Source organism: Maylandia zebra, linkage group LG14, assembly GCF_041146795.1.
Source record: "Maylandia zebra isolate NMK-2024a linkage group LG14, Mzebra_GT3a, whole genome shotgun sequence".
NCBI classification, from domain to species: domain Eukaryota; kingdom Metazoa; phylum Chordata; class Actinopteri; order Cichliformes; family Cichlidae; genus Maylandia; species Maylandia zebra.
In genome coordinates this window covers 31,916,937-31,927,629 of record NC_135180.1, presented here as the reverse complement: position 1 = coordinate 31,927,629, position 10,693 = coordinate 31,916,937, and the positions used below count along the sequence as shown (strand labels likewise).

Here is a 10,693-nt window from a genome sequence, read left to right as displayed (position 1 = left end):
ACAATAATATTGAATGGGTTGCATTGTTGTATTTTGTCATGTTTCTCAGGTCTTTGTCTGAATTTCTACGAACATTATTGCTAAGGATTGTCTTATTGCATTGGAGTCACACTGGGTTAAATATGTACACTTGGGTTTTAAGGGGTATTTATTATTTTCTTCTTTTTTTTGGGTTGTATGGAAGCCCCAAACGCAATTTCATTGTTCTTGACAATGACAATAAATAAATAAATACTAAATACTAAGAAATGTCAGCTTTGTTATTTGGTTTGAGATGTGCATTTTTCCCATCCAGCCCTCAACCAAATGCTGGATCCTTAACTTGGTGCCCAGTCGCCAAAACACTGAGAAATCCTGCTCTATTAAACTAAAGGCCTCTTTCACATTGGCTAGGAGGAGAACAGTAAACAGAAATTGTGTGCATGGGAGCAAGGAGAACATTGCTGCCATTCTCTACTTATTAAGGATCACATGGGACAACCAGAGGACTGTTGGAACAATAGTTTGCTGATGAATATGACCAAATTTGAACTTCGAGAAGTGTCTGAAGACAGGAAAATCCAGTTGTAGTAGAATCACAGTCTGGGCTAGGATGACTGGACATCATTGACGAAACAGTAAGATCTGGATTGCACCACTGTGAATCAAATCTCAAGAGAAAGTGGGTCACGCAGCAAGACACCGACCCATGCAATTCAGTCTCCCAAGGAATGCTTAAAGAGGAATAAAGTTAATGTTCTGGAGCAGCCAACTCAAAGTCCTGACCTTAACCAAACAGAAGTGTTATGGAAGGACATGAAGCAAGCAGTTCATGTGAGGAAACCTACTAACATATAAGATGAAGCTGCTCTGTACAAGAGACAGGCTAAAATTCCTTTAAGCTCGTGCTGATCCACAGTTACATTCAGTTGCAAACGGGGTCCCACCAGATACTATAACCAAAGACTTAGATGATTCTGATTAATGGATCATTTTACTCAATAAAAAGACCATGCTTAATATTTTTTATGTAAAAAATATTATTTGTGCTTCTATTTATGCTTTCTTATTCTTTAGTAATCACTGGACTGCTCTCTCTATCTACCAGTAGGTAAAAAGGTAAGGAATCTACAGGTTACTTACAGCAAGAAGGAAGTTAGTATTGACTCTGTGAACATGTATTAATGATTTGCACTAGAGCTGCAGTACAGGTCAATAACAGTTTTCCACTCCCTAATATCTTAATTGTAACAATGAACTATTACAAATACATTTACTGAGGTTCAGCTTGCAGGTAGAAACCAATTAACCTCTGATGGAGCAGGCATAACTACGGTATGGAGCCATTTCACACTTTGGCATTCATATTTCAAGGCATAAATTTATCATGACTTTAGAACAGCAGTCATTGTCACATGTTGCGATCACGTGCTGGAACATCACAAGCACCATTCGTCAGCTCACCTATTCAAGGAATAAGTGGGAAAGGACACTTACAGTGTCTGACAGTAACCATACAAAGCTTTCTATTTAGCCATAAATCAAGCATTTATTGACTAATTTCCTTAGAATTAGCACATTTTCAGGTCAGTTTTTAGGATATGTCATCTGCTGTTCTATGAGTCTACTTTTAACATGAAAACCAAATTACTTTATTGAAACATGACTGCTTCTTACAGTAATTTGCAGTCCATACTCCATGATTCAGTCCTTTATCAAAGCTGCTGTGATGTGATTTACATCATTAGTCATAACTTTACAGAGTATAGTAATGATGCACATCCCCGCTGAATGATTCAGTGCAGAGACCTTCATATAGAGGCGCTAACTAATGAAGGATTATTAGACCCAGAGATGTATAATGTGGATCTGGATGGGGTCACTTCTTCTGATTTACAGTATTCTACTGAGGATCCTGAGGAATCAGATGATGTGAATGCACCTGGAAGTCAAGCTCTCTTCAACGAAGAAACAGAAGGGCTCTCTGATGAGACTTTGAAGATAAAAGTCAGAAGTCCTTGTTCCAATAGACCTCTGACAAGAGTGAATATACACTGTAAGAACAAAAGAACCCATAAAATCAGCAGGGGCAGAAAAGGGACTGTCAAAAGAAGCAGCACAAAGACTGTAAAATGAACCAGCATCTCACAGGACAATGGAGGCTTGGGACTAAAATCAAGGTGAGGAACTCCTGCTCGTGGCTGCCTCTAGATTTAGTATCTGTTCAACACATAATATTTCAAATGTTATTTGGAAAAAATCACAAATGGAGATTGTAAAGGACTTTGTGATGTTTTGGCTGCTTTAATTTGTGTTCAAATGCAGATACAACCCCTCCGTTTTTACAGCACTCCATACTGTCTGAGCTTGTAAATCACAGTAGTCAGTTTTCACATAAGTAACAAGTGAACACCAATTAATCCAAATTATTGCTTTACTATTCCAGCTTTTTTTTCTCATGCTTTTAGACAGAAGTTAGGATTTTAAACATGTTTAGGAAGTTAAGATATTACTGTTTCCATGTTTCCCCAATTTAATTATGTTATGCTGCCATCTGCTGGACAGTGTAGACCAACAGAGTCTGCAAGTGCAATCTGCATGGATCTAAACATCAACTTTGTCTTCAATTTGTATTATTTCCTTTCAGCGTAGAACTGTGCACTGAACCAGACTTAATCATACCTTTTATTGTTAGTTTTAATACTAAATTAATCACAGAAATTACTAAAAGTACATGTCTCACTGGTAATATAACTTTGGCAATCTAACTTCCTAAATTAAATTACTCTGTGTTCAGACTCGTTTGAAGACTTTACATTCTTCTGTATTTCTTTATTATTATGTGATAAAAATGGTGAATTGATACCTTTTAAAGGCTGTATCTAAGGAGTGCACTTTGCATCAAAAAAAGAAAATCAAGAATATCCATTTATATCATAATACGTTAGACACAACTCCAGAGGGGAATCAACAAAGAGAACTTGTTTGTTTTTTTCATCCAAGGCTTGGTGGGGGAGAAATTAAGATTAATGATAAATAACCACACGTTTTAATTGCCAGTGTATAATCCACAGCAACGCATAATTTATCTAACAACTAATCATTCAAAGAAAATTGGAGAAAGAATTTCCATGCTTATGATATCTATAATTCATAAAAAGAAAATCAACAGATTTAAAAAAACAGATATCCAGCATTTTGTTGACAATGTTGTTCAATTATTAAAATGTTATCAAACCTGAAAATCCTATAATAGCCCCGTAGTAATAACACACTGGTGCCATTTCAGAAAAGAAACACCTGGGGCAATTCGTGATATGCAGGAGTATTAAAATTGCAAATATAACTAAAGTCCTTGAGGAAACTCTCAGATAAACATCTTTTTTCTTCCTTCTTTTGATAAAATGTGCCTATTAAAAAAAAGAAGAAGAAAGAAATGAAAACTGTTCCTCAAAATTGCAGAAATGTTCTTTCTGCTTTTTATTCCAGTGAATTTTGCAGGTATGACAACTTTGAAACTCAAAAAGTTAGTTAGTTAATTTGTTTCATTTTATCAGCTTATTCCATTCCCATTTCATTTAAAAGTTATTTTCAGAATAAGTAATTTCAGTGACAAGGCACCGGTACAAAAACTATGTACATCCATTATCTCGGTCTGACTACTACCTCCCTTCAATGCCAAAATACATCTGAAAGACTTCACAACAGCCTTTCTCATTCAAGAACTGGTAGAGCTGCCCAAGGTCCATGTGATTGCCTCTGTTTCCATGGGGGTCAAACATTGCTTCTTCAAAGCCTGTAAATTTGCGCAGGGAGTCTATATGTTCAACAAGCCTGCTGTCCTCACTCTGACAATCAAGGGAAATATCCTCTCTGTGTCGAATCATGATCTTCTTCCATGTCAAAACCTTCACTCTGTGAAATAGGGGAATAAGATTGGAAAAATATTAAACCTGACACCTCAGCAGGCTTCTGGCTGTGATTAAGTCATCCCCAAAAAACCCAAATCAACAGGCAAGGTACCTGGACCAGAAATCCTCGCAGGCAGATTGAGGACCTTCCACACACACAATACCAGGTTTCCCAGGCATGCTAAATCCTGACAGGCCCAGCTCCTTTGACCAATCCAAGATGTTCTTCCTTTTCGACTTGTTGTAAATGTGGTGACTGTAGATCCACAGCCGGCTGAACACTTCAGGCATCCGAGGTGAGGCAGACTCCTTCTTAGGACCTGGGGCTTCTAATAAGCTCTTATCAATAAAAAGCTGGAGGTTGTCTTTCACCCATTCAACAGCAGAGAGCACACATATTTCCCCCTGGCAGTTTCCCATGAGGTATGCATTAAGAAGTGCCTGGAGCTGTGTCTGCTGGGCCCTACTGAGACCAGAACACCTGAAGCAAGAATAACACATGTTCTAAGAAGGTTTCAAAGAACATTTAAGGTCACTTGGCACTGGGAATTTCCATATCTGTGAGCAATGACAGCACAGCTTCAGGAGGTTCAGCGCTATTAATTATAGTGACTAATGATACACTTTAAACAAATTAGAGGCACTGTTTCTTCCACTTACTGCTGTGGCTGTGTTATTGTTACACAAATTAAATTTTCTTTCATTCAAAACTATATTTAAAGGCAACACTGTGAATGCTATCTGTGCTCATCCAGGCTGCGCTTCCTATATGGTAGAAAAACCTGGGCCACTAGTATTCTATTCACTATACTATTGTTTTCGCTCTCTCTCGTTTTTTTCAACAAGTCTGTACACAGGCAGGTGAGACTCTCCTGAGTGAGCTCCCTAACTATTTTCCTTTATGTTAGGAGTTCAAATGAGGATAATCGCTTACCGGACTGTTATTTCTGGTAACACACTAGGATATTCAGATGGGTAAGCACAGGACAGAATGAACACCGTCTGTATGGGGAAAAAACATGAGAAATTAAACTAAATAATGATTTTTAAAAAAATTATATATAATGACAGATTAGTTACCCCCTCTGTGTTCGCAGAGTCCAGCTTTTGTTTGATGAGAAACTGGGGTCTGGACGGTGGAGGGCCGCCTGTTGAAGCTGAGCCCTCCACGTAGTCCCTGAGCTCGGCTAGTGCCAGCTGGTCAGTGAACTCCAGCTCCTCCACGGTGGGGAACATGCTGGTTAGCAGCTCTATCTCTGCAAGCTGAGACTCAGCCCACTCCAAGTAAGACATGCTGCTTTAGTCGAGAACTAAAATAGTCAATCTTTTCTAATGTTCATTTAAAAAGTTACCAGTTACACCGTTTTCTGGTACGTCCAAAAATATGACTCACTTATGCTAACACATACCATGTTTCCGGCCGTAAACCAGCCTCTAAAATTGATTTCGTTACAGAACAGTATGAAATCTGAAAACAAAATAGTATTTTTATGTATACAGTATAGACATACAGAGGCAGTTTACCACTGTCTAGTGTCCCGCAACGTCTAATAATGAAGTTTTGTTTGAACTCGGACTCTTTTGGCCGACGCACGCAGGAAACACACGGCAGCAGAAACAGCGGCCCCATCACATTTTGTTCCTTTGCATGTGTCAGCTGGGATTTTTTTTCCTGCCAAATCACTGGAGTTATTTTTGCGTGTTCTAAACTTTACGAATCAACGTATTTACACTAAAGCTCGCGATTTATTTCTCCAGTCAACAGTCTAACGTAATTATGTCCGAATTAGAGAAGTCAGGAATAGAAAGTAAACGAAACTGAAGACGATTAGGGTTTTAGGCTCGGTTTGTCACAGTAAGTTGAATGGCCCATGAGGGTGATGATTAAATTTAACGATATATTTCTTATTGTGTGTGTGTGTGTGTTTTTTTAACAGAATTTGCCGTCACTGAACTCTATTAGCAGCATTATAATCTCATGTAGGTATTAGCCAAAGCTAGCCTTCTGTTTCACTTGAGTGCTGTGTTCGATTCCCATCTCTAAAGGTGAAAATGGGAAAGAAGAGGGGAAAGGACAAGACCTCCAAGGAGGATGATGAGCTTGACCTGACAGGTAAAGAATATTTCATCATCTTTCATGTCATGCAACAACCTGTGGAAAGCCTAGTGTGAGACTTCCTTTTCATTTAAATCTTTATTGTCCCAGTTCCATCCTGTAGGCATATTAAGAAGGGAACAGACCAAACTCTTCTCAAGAAACTTTCTGGTACCTCAGATTGGACGAGTTGTCAGGATTGTAAGCAGGAAGAAAATAAAGAAAATATCAACAACCATCTGCCACAGGAGGCTGAGGAAGAAGAAGAAACAGGATTGTGGATGTGCTTGAAATGCGGCCATAGAGTGAGGTTTTTTTTTTTTGTAACTATTTGTCATTGGGTTTAAAATGGCGTGCATTTTTTCTAAATGCGTCTTTTCCACTAGGGATGTGGACGGAATTCTGAGAATCAGCATGCCATCAAACATTATGAAACTCCCCGGTCTGATCCACACTGCTTGGTGGTCAGCTTGGACAACTTTAGTGTGTGGTGAGCATTTTATGTTGTTTTGCTAATCATAGGCCTCTACATCAAGTTTGAAATAAGAATAATATGTTTTTGGTTTTTCGCAGGTGTTATATATGTGATGATGAAGTCCATTACTCCAGAACAGGGCATTTGGCTCAGCTAGTAACCAACCTGAAAAAGCAAACATCTTCAGATTCTATAAAACGACCACAGAAACGTAGGTACCACTGGGGAAGTCTAACACGCACATACATTAGACTGCTTCTAACCATGTCAACCCTGTTTGCTTTCTTTAGGGGTCAAGGAGGAAGATGCCTTGATGGAAGCTAAACAGAAGGTGGAGACTGTAAAAGAAGATGAAAATGAGGACAAGGAAAACAAAGAAAACGGGGATCACCAAAAGAAAAACACAAAGAAAGAGACTGTTGGGAAATCTCAGAAGAAGAGCACAACTGAAGAGCATTGTGGTGTTTCAGTAAAGGGTCTGAGCAATCTGGGAAACACCTGCTTTTTCAATGCAGTCATCCAGGTAAGACTGATCCTTACAGGATGCCGGTCTTGAGTTCAGTGAGAGTTATTACTGATTGCTATCGTTTTCTTTTCCAGAATCTGTCTCAAACACAACTCTTAAAACAGACTCTCAACAAAGTGACAGAAGAGAAAAGTCTCAACATTAAACCCGGTGCTTCTTTAGATCTGGTGTGTTTTCCCCACTTAATAGAGTAGTTATGTTCCTCTACTCATTACTATTTATAACTAACTTTCTTTATTATGATGACAGGAGCCTATAGAAGTGCAGTTAGACGGTCCCGGATCTCTAACTTTGGCTATGTATCACCTACTCTGTGAGATTCAGGAATCGAAGAAGAGTGTAGTAACACCACGGGAGCTGTTCACACAAGTTTGTAGAAAGTAAGAATGACTATAGTTTTATGTTAAAAGTCAACTTTAAAATGTGCTTAAAAGTATAGCTCCCAGCATTAGTGCAAGTGTGGCTCATCATTCATCTTATCTGTGCAGGGCTGCCAGGTTCAAAGGATTTCAGCAGCAAGATAGCCAGGAGTTGCTGCGCTACCTGTTGGATGGCATGAGAGCCGAGGAGCACAATGTGTGTACTGAGTTTGAAACTGATCTCCCCATATTTAAGTCTGATAGATTTCTACTAAAATGAGAACTGTGGCTCTTCAGAGGGCTATATGTTACATTGCAATAGATTGGTTTGACAGCAGAACACTGTTGTAGTGAGTTGTTTTATGTGGCGGCATTAAATGTAAGAAATTGTGTTTTAAAAACATTTTCTGTGTCCTATTTAATGACCTTATAATTCTTCTTCTCAGACAGTTGGTTAATTTTCTGTGTGCAGAGGTTTTAACAGGAGCAAATTTTAAGGGTAAAGGCCCTAAAATTAAGGTTTTGTGAAGAATGGATGTCTCCATCTTGTGGTTAATCAAAGGTATCTTTCATCTTTTGAATATTACGGTTGTATCTGTGTTAACAGAGAATAAGCTCAGGAATAATGGACACATTGAAACAATCTAGAGAAGGCACAGATGGAGAGCTGAAAACGCTACTAAAAGGCAAGTAATGCTGCTATGTATTATTAATCAGTGTTAAATAAAAGTACGTTGCTAAAGTTTTTGCACAGTAGCTTTTCTTTGAGAAATGTGGCTCTAACGTTTAATTTCTTCTTTCAGAGTATGAGAAAAATGGATTTCTAAAAAACTTTGTTGACCAAGTTTTTGGTGGTGAAATTACCAGCACTATTATGTGTCAGCAGTGTAGAACGGTATGTATGAAGACCAGAAAGTAAGTAAGAGAATATATCCTGATGATGTCACTCTAAAAATATCCACTTGTTCATCCTTACAGGTTTCTGTGGTCACAGAGATGTTTTTAGATCTTTCCCTTCCTGTTTCTGATGAGGTAAAGCAGGCATTTGTTTTGTTTTTTTGTTTTATTTTTGATAGTTACTTGAGTAGTTATTTGTTAATGTCTGTATCAGTTATTGTTCCCTATTGTGGCATCCTATAGGCATATAGAAAGAAGAACCAAAAAAAGAAGACCAGTGCTTCAAGCCAGGATGACAGCAGCAGCCCTGTTCGGACTAGTGGGAATGATGACATTCCCACTGGGGCTGGCAGCAAGTACCAGCAGAAGAAAGCCAAGAAGCAAGCAAAGAAGCAGGCAAAGGTGTGTCAGTGAATGCATACTGAAGGAAGTTTCTTTTTTCTTAAACTTAATTCATTAATTAATCCAAATTAATCCATCTCGACTTTCAGCATCAAAAAAGACAGCAGAAGCTTGAGGGTAGAGCCACTTTGGACAGTCTCACCTCTCCCAGCCAGGCTGAGAGCGAACACACAGATGCTACAGCAGAGTCAAAGGACAGGGAAAACACTGATAATGAAACACTTGAAGAAGATTCACAACATCCTGCTCCAGTCAGTGTGTCTGAAGAGGACCAAAAGCCCTGCAACGCAGTGCAGGTGGAGCAGGAAAAAGAAGAGGATGAGGATTCAGCGAGTGACCCTGACTCATCAGTCAGCAACCGGTTTACTGCCTTATCAGTGGAACAGCACTCAAAGGACAGCACCGTATGCAATGAAATGGCTAACATGGGTCATGAAGAAGACAAGACAGAAGAGGAAGACACACAGCTGGTGAGGAAAATGAGTAAAGTAACCTTGGATGATGCCTTTATAGAAGACACTGACGCAATGGAACAAAGCATGGAGAGTGAAGATGGAGTGATGGAGACTAAGGAATATACAGTAATAAACCAAGATCCAGAGCTGGCCTTCCACACGATGGCTGTCAGGACAATCCCAGAGAAACAGGAGTGTTCAGTGCAGTCGTGCCTTTTTCAATTCACAGAAGTAGAAACCCTCACGCAAAACAACAGTTTACTTTGTGTCACCTGCACCAAACGGCAGCTGGGGAACAACAAGTCTGGAGGTATTTAAAATGCTTCCACATCAGTACTTAGTACTTAGTCTGCTATTTAATGTCCTTTGCATGTCTATGCACATGCAATTTTACATAGTGAAGTATCACAAATGTGTAATTTTCTTTTCTAATACCATTATTAAACTTTCTTTATACATAGTTTAGGGATCGACTAAAACCCACTGTCTTTTTTGTGCTGTGTTTAGGATCCAAGAAGAATATCTACACTGATGCCTTGAAGCAAATCCTTATCTCCTCTCCACCTTCAGTCCTTACTCTTCATTTAAAGAGATTTCAACAGGTATGCTCTGCACTGATCCAGTTCGCTGTCAGCTAAGGTTTTTATCACAGAGTTATGAGCCAAGCTTTAAAGAACATTGAACCCTTTATGGTAAGGCAATCAAGAAATCACTATTTGGATTTTAATGATGTTTTTTACCTGTAGAATGGCTACAGTATTTGTAAGGTGAATAGACATGTCACCTTTCCTATGATACTGGATCTAGCTCCCTTCTGTGCAGTCAAATGCAAGGTAAGTATGGGAAGTAACATGTTTTATTATACTGTACAAAGACGGCTATAAGTGAATTAAATGTAGAAGCACTAACCACTAGTTGTTTTGAAACAGAATATACCAGAGGGACATAGTCAGATCTTATACGGTTTGTATGGCATCGTAGAGCACAGTGGAACAATGAGGTCAGGTCATTACACGGCCTATGTGAAAGTGCGGCCCGAGTGCCCTCAGCCCTCATCCAATGGACTTACAGACGGTGGGTGTACTCTGGCTTGACCGTTAATAGGATAAACACTTCTAAAAATGAAATGTATAAACTCATCGTTTCCCTTCAGGAGATGCAGAGCCATCCAGAGGATCCTGGTTCCACATCAGCGACACAAGCGTTCAACCTGTGAGTGAGAGTAAAGTCCAGAGCTGCCAAGCCTACCTCCTCTTCTATGAAAGGCTCCTCTAATTGTGCATCACCACTCAGGAAATCCAAATAAACCAATGCTGCTTCAGTTTCACCTTCTAAGGGATCTCAAAGAATATTTCCGCCTCTACCTGTTCTGTCAGTGTCTGAAATTGTATGACAGTGTCTGAAATATTAAACAGGTCATTTTTATCAGTCTCATACCAGTACAGAAAACCTAGTTGGACAATGAATTGACAATATGGAACTGGAAGTCACAGTTTCAGTATATTAATGAAAGCTTGGGATAGATGATATGTAGATATATATTTTTTTCTTTTTTAAATCAATGTCATGTAATTAAATGTTGCAAAAACAAACT

At 39.0% G+C, this 10,693-nt stretch overlaps 2 protein-coding genes across 3 annotated transcripts; one reads left to right on the top strand and one right to left on the bottom strand.

Moving 5' to 3' along the window:
- Positions 1-3,011: 3,011 nt before the first annotated feature.
- On the bottom strand, positions 3,012-5,473 carry rwdd2b (RWD domain containing 2B). The gene is made up of 4 exons (XM_004560566.6): positions 4,971-5,473; positions 4,825-4,892; positions 4,003-4,371; positions 3,012-3,894 (listed from the first exon to the last, which is right to left on the bottom strand). Exons 1-4 carry the CDS (start codon positions 5,181-5,183, stop codon positions 3,642-3,644), a joined length of 903 nt encoding a protein of 300 aa, XP_004560623.1. The 5' UTR covers positions 5,184-5,473; the 3' UTR covers positions 3,012-3,641.
- usp16 (ubiquitin specific peptidase 16) lies at positions 5,044-10,691 on the top strand. Of its 2 annotated transcripts, none has more exons than XM_076873369.1 (18): positions 5,044-5,174; positions 5,937-6,003; positions 6,097-6,290; positions 6,372-6,475; positions 6,559-6,671; positions 6,751-6,983; positions 7,061-7,153; positions 7,236-7,366; positions 7,475-7,562; positions 7,953-8,031; positions 8,149-8,240; positions 8,324-8,377; positions 8,486-8,644; positions 8,734-9,409; positions 9,607-9,701; positions 9,846-9,932; positions 10,029-10,173; positions 10,253-10,691. In XM_076873369.1, exons 2-18 carry the CDS (start codon positions 5,943-5,945, stop codon positions 10,372-10,374), a joined length of 2,526 nt encoding a protein of 841 aa, XP_076729484.1. In that variant the 5' UTR covers positions 5,044-5,174; positions 5,937-5,942; the 3' UTR covers positions 10,375-10,691. The 2 variants fall into 2 exon arrangements, with proteins under 2 accessions (XP_076729484.1, XP_004560621.1); XM_004560564.5 differs by lacking the exon at positions 5,044-5,174 and adding an exon at positions 5,481-5,745.
- The last annotated feature ends 2 nt before the right edge of the window (positions 10,692-10,693 follow it).